At 38.6% G+C, this 20000-nt stretch overlaps 2 protein-coding genes, 1 long non-coding RNA gene and 1 pseudogene across 3 annotated transcripts in view; all 4 read right to left on the reverse strand.

Moving 5' to 3' along the window:
- Positions 1–20000, reverse strand: part of LOC140925927 (uncharacterized) — a 227480-nt pseudogene that overhangs the window by 118091 nt on the left and 89389 nt on the right.
- LOC140927968 (uncharacterized) lies at positions 7133–10919 on the reverse strand (the record flags this gene model as incomplete). Its single annotated transcript, XM_073377671.1, has 4 exons — positions 7133–7864; positions 8254–8350; positions 9731–9787; positions 10890–10919. Coding segments are annotated over 4 exons (480 nt in total), but the record flags the coding sequence as incomplete, so codon positions are not given.
- On the reverse strand, positions 11180–14072 carry LOC140928152 (uncharacterized). The gene is made up of 3 exons (XR_012164622.1): positions 13928–14072; positions 12969–13038; positions 11180–12112 (listed from the first exon to the last, which is right to left on the reverse strand). It is a non-coding gene; the product is annotated as an uncharacterized lncRNA (long non-coding RNA).
- The window catches only part of LOC140927975 (multidrug and toxin extrusion protein 2-like), a 15452-nt gene continuing 9536 nt past the window's right edge, over positions 14085–20000 (reverse strand). The window contains exons 5-9 of the mRNA XM_073377683.1: positions 19442–19539; positions 18242–18355; positions 16986–17053; positions 15032–15140; positions 14085–14236 (exon numbers count right to left, since the gene is read on the reverse strand). Coding sequence (XP_073233784.1) covers positions 14085–14236; positions 15032–15140; positions 16986–17053; positions 18242–18355; positions 19442–19539 — 541 coding nt within the window. The remainder of the gene's footprint in view (positions 14237–15031; positions 15141–16985; positions 17054–18241; positions 18356–19441; positions 19540–20000) is intronic.

Here is a 20000-nt window from a genome sequence, read left to right on the forward strand (position 1 = left end):
CTCTTGTGTGGGTGGAAGATGGATGTTAACGGCTGATGATCAGTATACAGGGTGAAAGATCGGCCAAACAAATACACATGGAATTTCTTGACTCCCCAGATTATTGCCAAAGCTTCTTTGTCAATTTGCGCGCACCCTTGCTCAGTTTTTGTTAGTGTCCTGGAAGCAAAAGCAATGGGTCGCTCAGTCCCATCATTCATCACGTGGGATAGCACGGCACCAATTCCCACAGGCGATGCATCACAAGCAAGCCTCAGTGGCAGACTGGGATCATAGTGTGTTAATACTTGCTCTGAGGTGATCATTTCTTTCACGTTGTAGAATGCGGTTTCGCATTGTTCCGTCCATTTCCATTGATGGTTGTTCTCTAACAACTGGTTCAAAGGGTGTACCACTGTGGACAGATTGGGTAAGAATCTGTTGTAGTAATTAACTAACCCCAGGAACGACCTCAGTTCAGCTACATTGCTTGGGCGAGGCACTTTCAAAACTGCTTCCACTTTCTCTGGTGACTTGTGGAGACCATGACTGTCAATATCATGTCCACAGAAGGTTATCTTCTCTTTGAAAAACTCGCACTTTGTCTTGTTTGCTCTTAAACCATGAGCCTGTAAGCGACGTAAAACTTCTTCTAGGTTGGCAAGGTGCTCATCATCATTCTTTCCAGTGATGATCATATCATCAAGGATACAGCTTGTTCCAGACGTCCCTTCTGACACTTGATCAATGGTGCGCTGCCGGATAGCAGGTGCAGAGGTGATACCAAACACTAGTCGGTTGTACTGGAACAGTCCCATATGGGTGTTGATTGTGAGGTATTTCTTTGAATCGTCTTCCATCTCTATTTGGTGATATGCTTGGCGGAGGTCGATCTTTGAGAATTTCTGCCCACCAGCAAGGTTTGCAAAGATGTCTTCAATGCGAGGAAGAGGGTACTGCTCTGCTTGTAGTTCTGGATTCACTGTGATCTTGTAATCACCACAAAGTCTGACGGAACCATCTTTCTTGGGGACAGGCACAATCGGTGTGGCCCATTCACTCCACTCCACTTTAGTGAGAATGCCTTCATTCTGGAATCTCCGCAGTTCCTCCTCCACCCTCGGCTTTAATGCATACGGCATCGGTCTGGCCTTGAGAAAGCGTGCTTGGCTGTCGTCTTTAAGAGTTAACTTCGCTTTGGCTGATATAAAGGTGCCCAGTTTATTTTCAAAAACATCAGAGAACTTGTCTAGCATAACGTCCAAACGCTCTTTAGGTCTTGAGGTAGCTAGTGAAGCCTGCAGCGACTTGATAGAACACCAGTCAAGGTGTATGGTACGTAGCCAATCTCTTCCCATTAGAACAGGACCCTTATTCTTGACGACATACAGGTCCAGCACCTCTCTTTGGTTTTGGTAATCCATGGGTACTTTGAGCACTCCTACTGGCATAATGTTTTCCCCGGTGTAGGTTTTCAAGGACAGTCCAGTTTTGTGCAGGGGAAGCCTGTTAAATTTCTTCTGGTAGAGGTCAAATGCGATGATAGACACAGCCGAACCTGTGTCCAGTTCCATCTTAAGTGGTTTACCATCAACATCCAAATCAACCCAGATAATATCATTGCTCTGTTTCCGCACATTGTGTACCTCGAAGGTGGCTAATATGTCTTCATATGCATCAACATTAACATCAACCTCAACAGCATGTACCTCTGGGGTTTTGGCTGCTTGCTTAGGCTTGCCTTGCTGTTTGGAACGACAAACTCGCTGGATATGGCCCTGTTTTCCACAGTGGTGGCAGATCTGGTCCTTGTAAAAACAATTGTGTGTCATATGTGTGTTCCCACCACAGCGGTAGCAAGGGGGGGTGGTGGCCGGTTTCGCTGGGGTTGGTTTGTTGTGTTCCGTCAACTTGTCAACGTGAGGGACTGGGTTGGGGTTGAACTCACTTTGTAATTCTGAAGCATCGCGGATGGCAGTTTCCATTGCTACAGTAATCTCCACAGCTTTGGAATACTTCAGTTTGGCTTCTGACAGTAATCGCTTTTGGATCTGCATATTTCGAAGTCCACAGACCAGTCTATCTCGTAGCGCTTCGTTCAGATTCCCGCCAAAATTGCAGTGTGTCGCAAGCTTCCTTAGTTCGGCCACGTAAGACAAAATGCTTTCTCCGTCATGTTGGTTTCTCTTGTAGAAACGAAATCTTTCCGCAATTTCCAAGGGCTTTGGGCTCAAATGCTCCTGGAGAGTGGTAACTATCTGTTAAAAGGACTTTGTAGCTGGCTTCTCCGGTGCAAGAAGATCCCTCAGCAGAGTGTAGGTTTTCCCGCCGATCAAGCTCAACAAAGTTGGCACTTTATGGTCATCATCGATGTCGTTCGCCAAGAAAAACTGTTCTACTCGTTCCACATAGGTTTCCCAGTTCTCTTTTGTGTCATCAAAACTCTCTATCTTCCCAATAGTGGTCATAATTACTTGAATTTTACCTCGTCGCCACTGTCATGTCTTTGATTCGAACGGACTACGTTCCGGAATGGCGCATAAGTGCGCATGCTCAAAGTGTATTGGCCGCTGGCCAAAAACACCACAATTGAGATAGGCAAATATTGCAGAATATTTAAAGCACAGAGCAGAGGAAACCCACACCAACCAACCAGCCTGTATTGTTTTCCAGGCAGGCTGAATTTAGTTTCTATATTTCTTTTCCTGTACGATTAGATTAGAAATGCTTTGATTGTGGACTGACAAAACTGTTGAATGAAGACATTTTTAAAAAGTTCACTTAAAAGTAACAGGCTTGTAAACAGATAAGTTCGAAAACACAGCACTAAACTCAAAGCGTTTTTAATATTTTAAAATAAGCTGAAATACACAGCAGCAAATAAGCTAAATGTCTTTTTCTTCATAACTGATATCATTCAAGTTGTTTTTCATGTAAGCTTATACGTTTTCCAAACTTCGGTTACCCCCCAAAAAAATAGAATAACATCAGAAACCAAGTTTCTGAAATAAGAAAGAGCAGACTCTGAATAAATTAATCTATAAAACGGTAGTCATTTGACGAAATTGGAACACTTCATGCTGATAAATCTATGTGAGGCAGCTCAATAATCCTGAATAACCTCCCAATTTTGAGAATAACTACGTCGCCATAGACAAACATTTGGAAAAATTGCTACCATAGTTTTATTACTAGTAAAGATGAAAATTTATCATGAGCAGGGTTTTAATGACATCGGAATTGTCATAGCAGCGAAATGACGCCATTGTCTATTTTACTTCCAGCAATATTTCTCGGCACTGGGAACTGTTCCTACAAAATTGTTCACGGGAGCTTTTTTCTCCAATAGTCGCCTGGATGTTCGTGAAGTTAAAAAGGAATCTATAGGAGTGTTATTGGGATATTTTGGGATGAAGTTTTTATCGTTATAAATATGGTTAAAAAAATCTTGATGTTTGGCCGTTATTTGTGGAAAACGAAGCTCTTTTGACATGCAATTTCACCTCATGGTAGCTTCAATCTTTTTAAAAACGTGTGTAAAAGATATGATTATCGAGATAGCTCCGGCCGATTGCTAGAGACAAGGATTTCAATAGTATGTATCGAGGCGCTCTTGTTAGCGGTTTTGTAAACAGTTTGGTCTACTTTAATAAATTATTGCTTGATAGATTTTTAACAAATTTAATATTCTTCTCTAGCCTGCGAAAACATCCGTTTCTCCTTGCTCTTCGCCGCTGGGGACGTTTCGCGCCTAATTCTTCTCGTAATTCGAGCTGAGTACTAGTCAGCCACTTCTTCATTTTCACACCCACTGTTGCTGATGCTATCTACCGTACACTGTTCTACGAGCGGAGATGATTCTAGAAAGATATGCGGAAGTTTATTCTAATCAATTCACGACTGGAAAGAGCCCATTCCAGTTAGTACAGTGCAGTACAGTGCTCAACAAAAAAAGAACTATAAATATGTAAAGGCCTACTCTGGGACCTTAACTCGCCTTAACTCGCCTTAACTCGCAACTTGAGATTATGTTCAAATTTCCTTATCTCGCCTTAACTCGCCTAAACTCGCATTATCTCACACAAACTCGCCCAATCTCGCCACTGCCAAGTGGATACCAATTTTAATATCTCATACTACTCTCAGTGTAATTTCACAATTACTCCATAAAGGGAAGACGCCAAAGAACACAAATTTCAAAAGTTTAACAGATAGTGATTTTTAAGGAAAACAGGGTTTTTACCTTTAAAAAAATATGTAATTGACCAATCCCATCCTTCTGGAATTTCCAATAGCCTCTGTGGTAAGGGTATTTCACCACTAAAGATTCGATGAGGTTTTTTCTTACTTAACATTGTCATGCCTTGGAGTCACAACTGGACTGTCCATGGAACTACCAGGAACAGCCTGAACATGCACTAACTTGTTGCCTAATGAAAAGGCTTCAATGCTAAGCATGGCAGAAATTCCAGAGGCATGGGGTCACGGGGTCTAACAAATCCCACATTCACTGTTTGTGTTTTGGTCCACAAAGTAAGTGACATTAAATAAAAGCACTAACAGTGAATCCACGAAAAAGTTTTCATAAAATAGTTTAAGTTTTAGTCTTACACTTCTACGCAAGACAAAGAAACACTCTAAATTCAAGATTGCTTTGAATCTCTCAATTGAAGAAAAAAATATTCTCCTATGATTTGTTTCTAATTTTTGGCTTAAAATAAGAAATCTCGAATTTAGAGTGAAATACGAAAACATAACACCAGAATATCAAATTTTTAGTTTTAAGCTGGCTAATGATTTACAAAAAAAGTTTACTTGTAATGGAAAGTTTAATTACTTTGCAAATAGCTTACGTATCATCTTATAATCTGATGAAGCTTAATGAGGATTCCAGCTGACAATCATCAATGAAAGGCTAGGATGTAGCCATAATCGAGAATCCTTTAAATAGTCCACATACTGATTGCAGTCCATATTTCTTATAAATAATTCTTATAAATATTTACCTCGTAATAGAAGATCTGTACATTGGTTCAACGTGACATCCTGTATGGCCTACATTGTATTCAGACTGGCAACCATAACCCAGGCATGATTCAGAAGACTTGTTACATTTAGCCCTTAACTGAATAAAGGATTGCTAAAGGTACAATATTTTGCATCGACCAAATGGTCTAGTTTGGAGTCTAAATGCTATATAATTAATAAAGAACAGGACTCCATATCACTAGCATATCCATACTTAAGCTTGTCCAATTAGGAAAATATTTCAGTTTATTAATTTAAACAAGATTTGGCTTCATTCAACTTTGGAGCTCATCTGAAATTTTTGGTTTAATTTTTTCGTAATTGGACAACATGGAGCCTACTATATATAATTATATAAGACATACAAAGATTCCAAGGCATCTTTATATGTATGTTACTAAAGCATATTATAAGTTTTAAGCCTTATAACCTCAACATAAGATGGATCATTTTCCCTTAACTCGCCTTAACTCGCCTTAACTCGCACAAACTCGCAACTAATAGGCGAGCTCGATTTTTCCTTATCTCGCCTTAACTCGCCTAAACTCGCATTAGCTCGCACAATCTCGCGGCGAGTTAAGGTCCCAGAGTAGGCCTATGTAAATCAACAAATGATACCCTTCCCTATAACCAGAAACTCATCACGTGCTAACTGGATTATTACGCTGACTTCAGGATTTTTTCAGATTAAAATAGAAAATATTTCTCTCTTTAGACTAATAAAAAAACATGGAAACGTCTTTGAAAACTGGCTTTGCCCAAATTTTCTCTTGCTGCCCAAAAAATCTGAGTTGCCCAAAATTTGGGGGGGCTGCAGCCCACCTCGCCCCCCCCCCCCCCCCCCGGCCCGTACGCCTATGATTCTGAAAGCGATAAAACCTACCTTAGAAATCTCGTCCTCTGGCTACGACTTCTCACAAAAATCTCGTCGTCAACAGAAGGAGGGCTACGAGTTTTCACCTCTACGTGACAGTGTCACGGTCATGACGCATGCGCATTGCTCAGTAATTGGAAATCTCGTACTCTCACTCCGAGTACGACTACGACTACGAATTACTCGGAGTCGGATCTAAAGGTCCCTATTATTTCTGGCATCAAAACGATTTGGATAGTATCTACTTCATGTAAGACTTGATATAATGTCATAAATTTCCTGGGTAGGGGGCTAGTGAAAAACAGAGTCTCCAGATTTTAAATCTCTAGAGGTTGGCATCTCTGGTTATAATAGTCTGAATGTGAATCGAATCTTTCTTTCTTCCTTGAATTAGGAATCATTATTTTGCATAAAGAAAGCCACCAGACGCCTAGCTGAATCGGTACAGTCAGTTCACTACAAAGCAGTGGAACAGCGGGGTAGAATTTGCGGGCTGGATCAGGTCAAATGAAACTCAGGAAAAGGCTCGGAATCTACCGAATTGTAAGTACTCAGACGCCTTTAATCATTGCATTCACTCTTCTTACGCCCAGAGGCATAGAACAACAACAATCCACGATTGCTTTACATCTCCGGTCCACTCTAACAAAATTCAAATCTCTCCCAGCATATTTCTTCTTTGGAAATATGTAATGATTGCCGGTCATTTTGTGAGTTGAAACTAAATTTGATGAGTGAATAGTCAATCTTTGTTTCTTTGGTTGTTGTTTCTTAATTACGAAATTGTTTTCGTTCATACTGAATTAAATCAATAAAATACTTTCGAAAGTTGTTATATAACAAACGTTACAGTGTGTAAAAAAGATAAAGAAATCAGTGATGTCAAAAATGTAAATTCCCTGTACCTTCTTTCTTTCTCACAAACATTAGAAAACTGGCCACTAGTTTTGAAATATGCTTTATTTTTCCCTTATATTTTCCCTTATAAAAAAAAAAATAACAAAAGCTCTAATTTGCAAAAGAAGCTGGGTTAAGATAACCCAGGGTTAGTGCGAGATTTAAATTAAGATTTGAAAGCTTAAAAAGCATTTCAGTTTTAATTCTTTTTGTCTACAAGTTGATGATCGGAAGCTCTAAAAATAAGAGACAAAATTATCGAGGAAAATGCTTTTGAACACAAGAAAAGGAAACCCGGGTTAAATTTAACCCTGGGTTAAGCGCTAATCGGCCTTCGAACAACTGGGCCCTGAAGGTTTCTGGTCATAGTAGTACAATGACGTCATCATGCAAATGCCCATTCACCCTTATGATTAAAAAATGTTCTTAGATAAAACGATAAAAAATGATGCTAGGATAAGAAATCAATACAGTAACTCATATGTTTACTTACACTGTACATTACTAATAGTATTTGACAATTGTTTAAATTTATATTAATTAATTTTGAATGTTGATTAACCTTCTCGTAATTTATAATGTATGGTATTTCTCAAATAAATTTTAATAACATTTCAAGAAAATTTCAGGCTGATTTCTCACTACGCACCCGGTAAATGACAAATTGATCAGCCTGAATCCCGCAATCATAGGTTATTATATGGGGATGTTAACTAATAACAGTGGTTAAATTGCTACAAGTAGTATTTGAACTAAGTGTATCATTTCCAAATGAAGACGTCTCGAGCTATTAAGGCAACGGAATTAGAAACCGAACGGCTACAGCGCCGCCTAAAATAAGCAGAGATATTACGAGAGGGATAAGTCGCTTTACAATAAGAGCTCTCTTTTGTGCTGAGGTAAGACTGCCACTTCTTTCTATATTAGCTGTTGCTTCTGATTCAATCTCTTCTTGACGACTATCTCTCTCTGAAGTGCTCCCATCATTTGACAGTAAAGCAAGTCGAAACTGAGAGTTATTGGCATCCATGTGATTCAGAAATGGAAGTGACGAGGTTTTGCTGATCCAGTTTGCAAGAATCAAGTCTGAAAAAAAAAAAACATATAAACTGTCTCTGCTCTTTTTGTGCGAAGTTCGTGTTTCATTAAAAGCGGAAGACACCCCACCAAAACGATGGACGACCTTTAAGTAAACGAAGTGGTACACAATCCACATATTGTATCCGCTGAAAGCTATGGGGATGCCTCATTGGTGGGGGCGGGGGGTGACTCCGGAGGACGGAGAAGATCGAAGGTTCGGAAACCACGCCTCATCACATACTTTTTACGAGACTATCTTACAAAGGTCCCATAACCTCAACATTTTCAATCATGAGATTGTTATCAGAGGCCTAAGAGGAAATTTCTCATGAGTTTTATCCGCTTCTTCTTACATGTGATGGTGTCTTGAGTATGACTAAAAATAATCATCGCACCTTTGTGTTTTTTGGCGGAGTGTCCAGCTGGATCTCCATTTAACAAGTCCTCAGAGGTTGAAGCTCTCACAGTCTTGGCAGCCGTTCTTCGCTGTGCCTGCAAAAGAAGGACCATCGTCTGAATAAGGAATTTCAAACAAAACCCACAACTGATAGTTCAGTTTAAATAACTCTTCAACTCCCAAAAGTGACAAACAACAATTTTCTCCGAACAAAATCAATACATAATCATGAGAAAGGGTTGTGAGAAATAATAAAATTATCACCTAAGAGAAAATGCTTTGATCTTCTACCAAATTCTCTCAACTTATTCTCCATGAGACAAATTTGCCGCCATGTTGAAATGCGTCCCCCATAACAGTCCCACAATGCACCTTCACAACCATCTCGACCCGGATACCAGAGCTAGTTCAGCTAAATTTTGCTACCCTACACTAGACTAAACTCCCCTGATCCCCCTATCTTAGAGCAGCTTTTAGGCTGAGTTGCGTAAATTTAAACTTGCCGATTTAATTTTTTTATAGTTTTGATGACAATTCCCGGTTTCCCTAGTCTACAATAAAATTTTCAACCTATAGAGTACTAAAGTGTGACGTCATAAAAAATTAAATTTGTGAAATTACGGGATTTGCCAGGATGTTCTAAAACAACATCCCAAACGCCTACTTGCCAAAAACTAGCATTGTGGGGCAAGTTTTGTGTGAGATATTAGCCCAGTTATGCTCTGATGACTCCATACAAATCCCGCTAAATTTGACTTGGGTCTAAACGTTTAGACCCAAGTGATATTGGAGGTATATGTGGGGGACCCCAGGTATGTGAGATAACCCGCTTGGATGGAGTAACCCACCTGTCCGTATTATTTTAATAATCACGTCTACATGATAGCTGGGTGAACGGCCAAGATGAGGTGCCCGGTCTGTCCGACCAGGTAACGCCCTCAGCCAGGCCAAATTTTGCCAGGTAAACGTTTCCAGTGGGGTAACCGAGGACGGATACGAGTTAACATGTTTTGTTAACTGCCTTTTGCGGAGGTTTTCCATCTCATTAAAAGTGACAATAGAAAGCGACAGCACTGAGAGATTGCAGCAAGAGCAACAGCTGAGAGTAGAAGAGCATTAACCGCCAAAACACGTGGTTTGCCCGCTACCATTTTTTACGAGCTTAGCGACCATTCAACAATCTTGAGAAAGTGCACCTCAGATGGCGGGGTTGTAAGATTGAATGTAAACCCGGGTGATATCTTTTATCCCGTCTGCGAAGGTTTCCTCACGAACCTGGGGTCAGCCACCTCCATGTACACATCAGGCCCTAAATGTAATTTCCTTTTACGCCACAGCTACAAATTATAGTTTGGTTCTCTATCTCCAGATTCTTCTGAGTTAAGACTCAAGAAGAAGTTACAAAACTGTTAAATATTAGAGGACGGATGTTGGGCTTAAGACTTCTCAATATCCTGCAAAAAGGCATCACTTACTAATTCAGCTTGTTTGTCCCAATCTGTTCTCCACAGAAGAAATAAATATAAACAAGCCTGAAATGAAACAGGGAAAGATGAGATAAAATATTGTCAGTAGTGTAAGCACAAGTAAACAAGTAAAAGAGCTATGCCATGCATTCCAAACTTCTATTTTTGATCATACTGCTAACAATCCTTCCGACAACATTAAAGTAATTACTAGCAAAAACCGTGGACGACGATCCTGCTGGTTGTCAACGTTGGATCTCTAGAAAAGAGATCTAATCGGAAAATATGAAAAACAAAAAAAAACGAGAAGTCTAAAGCCTACTGCAAAGCTGACATAGCAACGTGTATTGCTTTTTTTGACAACAATATTTCGGCTTGTTACACCAGCCTTCTTCAGGCTGTGCAGGTTTACAGATGTTAGCGAAGCTATGATAGAACTATTACTCAGTATATTTTTTAGATGGAGAGCGTCGCAACAGAAATTGTTTAAAAGGGAGAGAAAATTAATAAGGATAAAGATTACAATTCGTCACGGGGGTTTAGGCCATTAGGTTCAAGAGTCATGGCCTTATCTATCAAATGTGACTCCCTCGCCTTACGGACTAAATCATGTGAGGAATGAATTTTCTGTAATGAAATAAACTGCATGGAAACAGTCGTAGGTTTAGAATTAATCTTAGTTTTGTCAACTGGACGTCTGTCCTCGAGACATCGCTTACTGAGTGTGTTTTCACGCCTTTACACACAATACGTTACACATTTCAGCTGGACACCCAAAAAGGAACGATCACTTGAAAGTGGACTTTCACAAAGTCCTTCGTCCGAATTAATATGGCTCCGGACGAAGGTCGACCTCTAGCGACTTCGTCCCTCGCTTGGCCGTTTCGCGGCCTATAGCTCGCTCCGCTCGTTAAGGTGATGTTACACGGGACGATTCCCATGACGATTTTTAGTGCAACATAGCGTTGCAATGCTGGAACAATGTTGTGGCCATTCGAAGCAATGTCGCAACAATGTTGCGAATCGTCTCGTGTTATATCACCTTTAAGAAACTCGTAGGTCGACTTGTAGCAAGTCTACCACGAAAGCAGCAATAGGCCGGGAAAAGCTGCTTATACTTACTAAACTTTACGGAAGTGAAATGGGAGTCGTCATGAGGCATGCCTACCTGAAGAAATACTCCAGTTGAAATACCAATCTACAGACCTTTAAGACAACAAGAAAAAATGCAAAATATAATTATAATGATAATGATAATAATAATACTAATAATGATTTTTTTTAAGGATAAGTAATAATTTTATTCAACTTTAAAAAATAAGTACATAATTTACAGAAATATTTGGAGTAAGAATTAAGCACTATATAACATTAAGAATAGTATAAATAATAAAAATAGGAATCACTGTGTCAATAACGATTTTCTTGGGGCTCAGATGCGGTCACTAAATCTTGCAGGCAGTCCTGAGTTTTAAAGTAAGTCATTACCAATCCGTCTCTGATATTAAAAAAGAAAACAAGTTAAAAAGAATTAAAAATCTCGTATTCCTAAATTCCTAATTCTTTAATAATAATAATAATAATAATAATAATAATATTTTTTTAAATAAAAAGCATCAAAAAGTTAATAAATAAATAAAAAAAGTAATAATAATAATAATAATAATAATAATAATAATAATAATAATAAATAAGTAATAGTCAACTCCCACCCTACAGACAGCTCGCTATTGCGGACATTCCGTTAATATGAACGGCGACCGGGCCCCCAACAACAAGGACAGGAATTTGACTAAAATACTCACCCCAAGTAAGGGAATATGGATTCCGGAATCTGGAAAATTATTGCTTGTGGAATCAGGAATCTTGCGCTTTAGAATCCAGAATAAAGCTCAAGGAATCCGGAATCCAAATTCCACTAACAAAGACTGGAATGCAGTTCCTGGAATCCGGAATCGACAGCGTGGATTCTGGAATCCAAGACTTCCTTGGATTCCCTTACATGAAGCGAAAAATACTTTTGTTCATTTTATACGGAAGCACTGCCCTTTTTGAGGTCCAAAACAACAATTTTACTATAACGTACATCAATCACATAGAATCAAAATTTTTTTTTTTCCGTTTTGCATCATCGCTTTGTCGTTTTGGTTAGATTTACGCTTTAATCAAAATTCCTCAGTAGTTATAATAAATCCCATCAGAAGTCAAGAGCTTCTGTTTCCGTGCTCCAAGAGTTTATTCCATGAACATGTCTTTTTTACCTGCGCTTTCATGAAAGACAAAAAACATTAAAGTGATCCCAACGGAAAGAGCCACGAAAAATGATAGAAAATTGATCAGCACTCCTATCCTCTGTCGGCCAGCCCCTCGTACAATCCCACTACAGACACCCTGAAAAGAAAGGTCACCAATGCAAACATGTGCAAATGCATATCGTTAATACAAACTCTTACTCAAACTTCTCCTATAAAATCAGTCCATTAAGTTACAATGGTGGAGAAAAGTTCTTGAGGCAATGTGGGCATGCAAATTTTCTGCAACCACAGTGATATCAGGGGCACCCAACGTCAATTTTGGAAAATATCTGTTCGGAAGACGATTTGAGATCTAGAATTTTCGGAACATTTGTTGTGAAATTTCTTGCTTGCCTGCCTCTCCTAGGATTTTCGAACATATATGGTATAATTGTCCATTTCTAACGGATTTTTACTCTAAAAAGGTAACCAAGAGTTTTCGGGAGCCTTTTTTCTGCCTAAAATTTTCGAAAAGGTAAGTTTTGATCCCTATAATTTTCGGATCACTAGACTTTCAGCTAGGAAATCTGAACAGATGAAAAATTTTTAGGGGATAAAAATATGCCTATATCTACCGTTTAAATACTAAAATACGTTCAACAATGCTATGTTTAAGTGGTTTTGAACTATATTCTCGTTGAGTGCCCCTGGTGAAATTTCCCTAAATTTATTTTTCTCCCAAAGTTCCAACATGAATTTATGTCAGCAAGCTGTGGGAGCTAAAATGAATCGAAATTTCGTCTTAAAAAGGCTAGCATTAAGCTTTACAGCGAGTGTCTGGAAAACTATGCAAAATGGACTATTCTCCCCTTAAATGGTTAAATGGATATCAGCCCAATGTACTGTTAATAACAGTGGCAACAAAAATCAGACTTACTAATCAACTCGACTGTACACTTATTACCCAAAGCCTTACATTGGTCAGTTCAAAGTAAGCAGACAGTCACATGTACCTGAATTCCATCAAAGAAAAACATGACTGAAACGATAAGAATGTTCCTCTTGTACACAACTAAAACATCACTGAAAGAAATGAAAATGTCTCCGTGTAAAATTTAAAAAAAAAACACACACAAGACGCGTACAGAGGTAAAAAACAAAATGAATGGTCGCCTATTTTATCAGGAATTTTCAGCGTTTAATAACCAATGAAATTGATGATTCAAGCCACACAAACAAAATACATACTAATTATTGTAACTGGCACTTGCTATGCATTTCTCTCTCATCTGATCTGACTGTTTTTTTCCTAGTAACACAAACACATCTACCAAATAATTCCGATAGTTCTCCACAGCTTGTAACGGCGGCCAAATCCTTCGCTAAAGAACTCGAGCATAACAACTGTTTGGTCAAACTCGCGCGGGGACGTCTTGATTGCATTGAGCTTATTTTAAAAAAAAGCCTATAAAAAAGCTTACAAAAACGACCTCAATGGTACACGTGCCTCGCCAATAAAGGAACATCATCTTCTTCAGACGGCATTCAAGTCAGATAAATTTTTTTCGCTTTTCTTACTTGCTGAACCACTTTTGTTTACGGTTTACTCTTACTTGATGAAGTCGTCAATTGGAGCAGGAGTCAACCCATTTCGTTTCTCTTACCGTACAGCACTTTCTTAGTGTAGGACTGGCAAACCAGTTTTCAAATGCTAGGTAAAAGTTGGGAAAATACCCGGTAGTATAAACTCCTCGAGGTAAATGCTAGAAAAAAATAACCAATTTTGATTTTTGTTGTGACCGGAGATTTTAACACTGATGAGCTCGGCGACCTGTCAAACAGGTTTGCTCTTACTGTATACAAATAACCAACTGTACAAAATGTCGTGGGAAATTTGCACTAATTTCCTGTATTTCCTGTTTAATAACTAAAATGCAAATAGATAATAAACGCGTATATGGTATTTACAAACCTGCTGCTGGTGAAGACACGACCACTTATATCTCCAAGTCCAAGGAAGACCGTAAGTATAATAAGTTCTACAGAAACTGTCAGATCAAAGCAAAAATTAATGAATACATATGGAAATTCAAAGGATTGTTGTTAAGCAGTAAGGTAGTGAGTACGTCCTACGTACATGAACCTAGTCGAATAGCCATAGCTCCTACAACCATAGGCACAGTCTTCAGCCTTGGTGTCTCGATGCGGATTCGGTACTCCCCAAGGGCACATCGAGACACCAAAGGCTGGAGATTGAGCCCACTGTAACCATCGGTTGTATCTGAGTTCAGGTTCCAGGTGTGGAGCATCAAGACTATACTAACCGGAACCCAGTTGTTCAACAGCTGAATAGGACTGTTCACCAGGGCCTAGTTGTTCGAAGGCCGATTTGCGCTTAACCAGGGGTTAAATTTAAACCGGGCTTCTTTTTCTTGTGTTCAAAAGCATTTTCTCGGATAATTTTCTGTGCTATTTTTAGAGCTTCCAATCATCAACTTGTAGACGAAAAGAATTAAAGCTGAAATGCTTTTTAAGTTTTCAAATCTGAATTCAAATCTCGCACTAACCCTGGGTTATCTTAACCCAGCTTTGAACAACTCGGCCCAGATAAGTCACTATCAGGCGGATAACGCAATTGGTTTCTTGCTAATACTTATCCGCTGAATAGTGACTAATCCAGTGGATAACGCTATATCTTGATTGAACAACTGTGGCAAGAAAGTCATAGGCTCGACTACTATTGGTAAACTTGAATTTTCTTCTTCCGAGTCGCCTCTTTTACTAACCAAAACGCGTTAATAGCTTGCTTTAATAAACTATACGGGGAAACAAAGAAAACAGAGAAATAAGAAAAGGACAGGAAAAGCGTATATATAGTAAGCTTCGGTCCCTCGTTTACCCCAGGGATGATGAGTGAGCAATATTCGCGAGTGCGAGTGAAAATCGCGGCACCTTCCTCGCAGATGGCGATTTCCACGCGCACTCGCGTCTTTCGCTCGCTTTACTATCTCTAAGGTAAATGAGGGGACTACTTGTAGTCTAATATTTTAAACCCAGTTGTATTAAACGCGTTTACCTATTAATCCCAGAGCCACTTTAATCGTCTTTTTTACTGCCTTTGGGTTGCCAGCACCAAGGAAATTTCCAACACGAACCCCAGCAGCAACACTCAATCCCAGTGGTATCTACAATAGACACACTCAGATTTCAATTCAGTGCCAGAGAGGGGGTGCGTAGGAGGACTCTTGCAAAACACCAAAGTGACTTCCAGGTCTCGGTTGTTCAAATGTTGGATAACGATATCCACCGGATAAATACTAACAACAACAACAACTAACAACAACAACAATGTATTTATTTAAAAAAATATAAAGGTTACAATTTTATGTCCTGTAAATAGCTATAATGCTAATCTAGGCAGGACAACACTTTAAATAAAGAAGTTATTAAATTACATAAGAAAGAAGAAAAGAAAAGAAATACAAAAACATACAGATAGAAACACCTTACATATAAATTCAAGTACAGGGGATTTTGTTATTTGAAAAGGACTAAAATTACAGGTGGAGGTATTTAACAATTATTCCTCTCGCCCTCATGGCTCTGAGTCAATAGCCCATGAGACTGAAGGCCGAATGGGATATTGACTCAAAGGCCATGAGGGCGAGAGGAATAATTGTTTTAGTAAAATGCAACTAGTTGGTCAAAAATATCGAGAATAAAAAAAAATTAGCTAGTTAAAGCTAGACTTTAATCCTTTTTTGCCGCCAAAAAGCCCGCGCTTTTCGCCACTAGGGGGCTATATTACATATAGCCCAGTAGTAGCTCAACCAATCAGAACGCAGCATTGATAACAGACCACTAGTTGGATTTTACTAAATACAACATATCAGGTTAACTTCACAAAATATCCTCTTAAATAATTCACATTCAAATAATTATCTTCATTACCTAGAACATTAAGGAGTAGTGATTTAGTTTTTTTACGAAAATTAGGTATGTTGAGAGTCTTAACAGAAAGTGGAATAGAATTCCAGATAGACACACCAATTCTAGTAAAAGATTTTTTCATTTTTTCAGTTCTAGAGAATTTGACAGAGAAACATTCTTTTGCAGATAATCGTGTATTATAATGATGTTTTGTATTGATTTTCGCAAACTTATTGAGAAGACTTTTAGGAACTGTCTTAGCATGAACGTCATACATTAAATAGCTTAACTGTTGAAAGAACAAAAACTGCAAAGGAAGGCAGTTTGATTCAATAAAAAAAGGGATTGCATGGTCTCTGGGTTTAGAAAAAATAAATCAAACGCAGAGCACGTTTTTGCAGAATAAGTATCTTATTGAGGTAGGTCTGTGGACAGTTGCCTCATGCACAGATACCATAATTTAAATAAGGAGCAATAAGTGCATGATATAAATTCAAAAGAAGATGCCGTGGAATGTAATGCCTCATTTTAGCAATTATTCCAACCGATCTACTAATTTTGTGACAGACAAAGTCAATATGATGCTTCCATGATAGTTCAGAATCAATCATTATTCCCAAATATTTAACAAAGTCCTTCATCTCTAGAATTACTCAAGTATTTAAAGTTGGATTAAAAATCTTAATTTAAGGAATGAAAGGTATCCTTTTTTGGTGCGGACGAAAAATGACATAATTAGACTTTTTGACGTTGAGCGTTAGTTTGTTAGCATTAAGCCATTCACTTACTTTCTCAGGCTCATTGTTGACAGTTAGTTCAAGAGTACGTTAGTTGTCATTTGCATAGGTTAGACTTGTATCATCTGCGAATAAATAAAAAGTAAATTCTTTGGAAGATTTATGGATGTCATTAATATATAACAAAAATCACTAATCCAACGGATAAGTATTAAGGAAACCCTTGCGTTATCCCGCAGCTTTTGAACAACTGGGCCCAGAAGAGGGATCGAAAGACCCCTTACTGGAATTTTTCTAACACAGAGTGGCGATAGATATTTAGATCCATGAAAAAGAGTAAGATTTAAAAAAAGTTATCCTTACCATACATACAAAGGCTGCCCAACTAAAAAGAATTCCAAACGATGCCAACTGCACTTTACCAAGGGTCCCTTAGAAAGAAAACGACGATAGCACTAGTTAATACAAAAAACAACAACAACAACTGCAGACACCAACAGTTACATGTAATCTCTCATTCACTACCAAGCTTAAAGCTTATCACCTATTTTTAATTATCACCATAGGGTACGCCTCCAACATTGCTGCATGATCCTTAGAGTGAAAAAGGTCACTTATGAACCTCATATATGACATTTTTCCACAGCTAGGTTCGAAAGAGCTGCGCCCAGTGTTTGGAAGATCTGTCGTTCAAATCCTGTCAGCTACGGTGCTGTACCTGTTGTCTTCTCCCATGTTCAAATAATATCGATCACTATATCTTTCTCAATTTACATTTCCATCTAGATTTTTGAAAACCAGGTTAGCAAATATTCTGGAATTACACAAAAAGTCTCAGTAACGCATGAAAAAGAACGCATATAAAGCGTTAATGGGCTGCCTGTGGCACCCCAATTTAAGTATGGGCTTTCTCCGTTGAAGAAAGACAAAATGGCAGACGGCTCACCCAGATCGTGTTGCGTGGTCCACTCCCCCTTCAATGGGGCTGGGTTTTGCAGGGAGGAGACGGGTCAAGTCATCATACACACGCAGCAACAATAACAAGAACCCCTCCAGGGAATAATAGAATTTATCATATAACCACCAATGAAATACCAGGTGAGCTTTCGCGCGAAAACTTGATATCTTCACATGTGAAAATAACATGTTATCTAATTCACATGTGAAAGTATCACCTTTGCTATGGCTACATAATAAATCGCGCCTTTCACACCGAAAAAACTCAGTATTAAAGTGAAATGGTTTCGTATTTCATTGGTGTTTATATAATAAATAGAACATTACATGGCCGCTTGTAGATACGAAATTTCTCTTCTCGTGTTAAAAAAAATATATTTCACTCGTTCGCTGCGCTCACTCGTGAAATATTTTTCAACACTCGAAGAGAAATTTCGTATCTCGGCGGCCATGTAATACCTTTCCGCGAATCTTTCAGCTTGTTATGATCTTATCACATTATTAAAGTGCATGCAATGGTTGATAGTGGTTGGGTTTGAGCTTGTTGACCTCACTAGTTGAGAGACCAGCACTTTACCAAATAAGCTATCAACCTTATACACTGGTGCATTGTATGACTACGACTGAATAACCGATGAGCGACATAAGTGAAGGGAACATACCTGTCAAAAATGCTCCACTTTGAAAGCTCCAAATCTCAACACAGGTCATGAACATCCCTGAGACAGCAAGTTTAAAAAACTGTGACCAGTTCAACAAGCTTTCAGTTGTCCAACCTGAATGGTACAAGACCAACAATCGAGGTCCTTTCAATAAATATATGTTATCATAAAAAAAGTCTGCAGCAAGTTAATTATTAACTTGATGAATGAATTAGGTATAATAAAGCAAGCAAAAGTGGACAATTAGTTAATGGGGGCGACAAGGCTGAGCAAGTTATCTCTGGTTTTTGTAGCTTTTAGTAGCATGCTCACAGGAGTATACTGGGAAACTTGAGACTTTGCGAGACCCTGGTTGCCAAATTCAAGACTGAGACTCAAGTGTTTTTATCAAATGCGAGCTCAAGACATTACTTCTTAAATATCAAAGCCGAGACTAAGCGCCAAAAAAACATCAGATAAAGGTGCAAATAAAGCTTAAAAAATGACCGAAAACACCAATGGAAGCGTAGCGGAAGCCCATGCACAAGTATACTGCTTTGTCTTGTTTTACTGTCTTAATCTACTAGTTCAGTTCATTTTATAAGCTGTACCCATGAACTCTGAAAAATTCGACTCCTGAAGACCAAACGGAATTAGGATAAAAAGACAAATCCTAGACTCCGAGACCCGTCGGCAAAAAAATTCTAGACTCTGAGTCGCAAAAATCACCCAAAAAAGAGACCCATCAAAAACGCTTCCGAGATTTTAAGATCAGACCAAAACTTTTCCGCGAGTATCATTCTGTACGCCTATTATAGTCTATCACAGGGTTCCCCTAGGGGGCTTGTTGCCATGCAGTACCTATTCATAAACAAGGATAAAAAGAGAAAAAATGGAACAAAGTTTCTAGTCTAAGGAAACAATGCAATGGCAATAATAGTATGTAACACATACATATTATTATATAGAACACACTGCGCGGCCACTTGGAGATAAGAATGTTCTCTTGTTTTAATTGTCACTCACTTGTTCACAGTGCTGAACTGTGAAATATTTTTCATCACAAAGAGAAATTTTGTATCACTGAACGGCTACACAATATATCTTCTATAATTTACTAGAGCCACAGGTTGTACATTAAAAGCACTGGACAAATCATTATTTAATTGGTAAACAAGTCAAAACTTTTGAGTAACTAGGACTGCATGATATCAAATTCACCTGGCCAAGTCTTTATATGGAGCTTAAAGACCTTCATGTAAGCAAACAGCAAACTAGTTAAGATACATACAGTCAGAGCCCAGCTAATGGCCACTCCCCTGTCAAATTAAAAGAAGATTCACATGTCTGAGTGCTTGACTAGAATCAGAATGCATCACAGTGGAGGCATTAAATCTTATTATTATTCATTCAAAATACTTCCCCAATTCTGATTGGCTAAAAGCACGCGCATAATTCACCATAACCAGTTTATGATGACCAAATTTGGAAGAATTTTGTGTTTAACGAGAAAATGACGTCAAAAATGCAGCGTTCGTGCAGGTTAAGGCACCATTAACTGAGAAGACCTGGGCACGAGGTTGAGTTGTTTTGGTTGTGAACTTGAAAAATGGCGGACATTTCACTCGTTTAAAGAGTAAGAACTAGGCGAAAAAATAACTAAAAACATAGCAAGAACAGCAAGAAGACAACTGGAAGGGTGTAATCTGCTATTTGGAGAATATTTGCGGAGCTGGACAAACCTAAACATGCACTATCGAAGATGAACTTAGCATCGATG

Source organism: Porites lutea, chromosome 2 (assembly GCF_958299795.1).
Source record: "Porites lutea chromosome 2, jaPorLute2.1, whole genome shotgun sequence".
NCBI lineage: Eukaryota > Metazoa > Cnidaria > Anthozoa > Scleractinia > Poritidae > Porites > Porites lutea.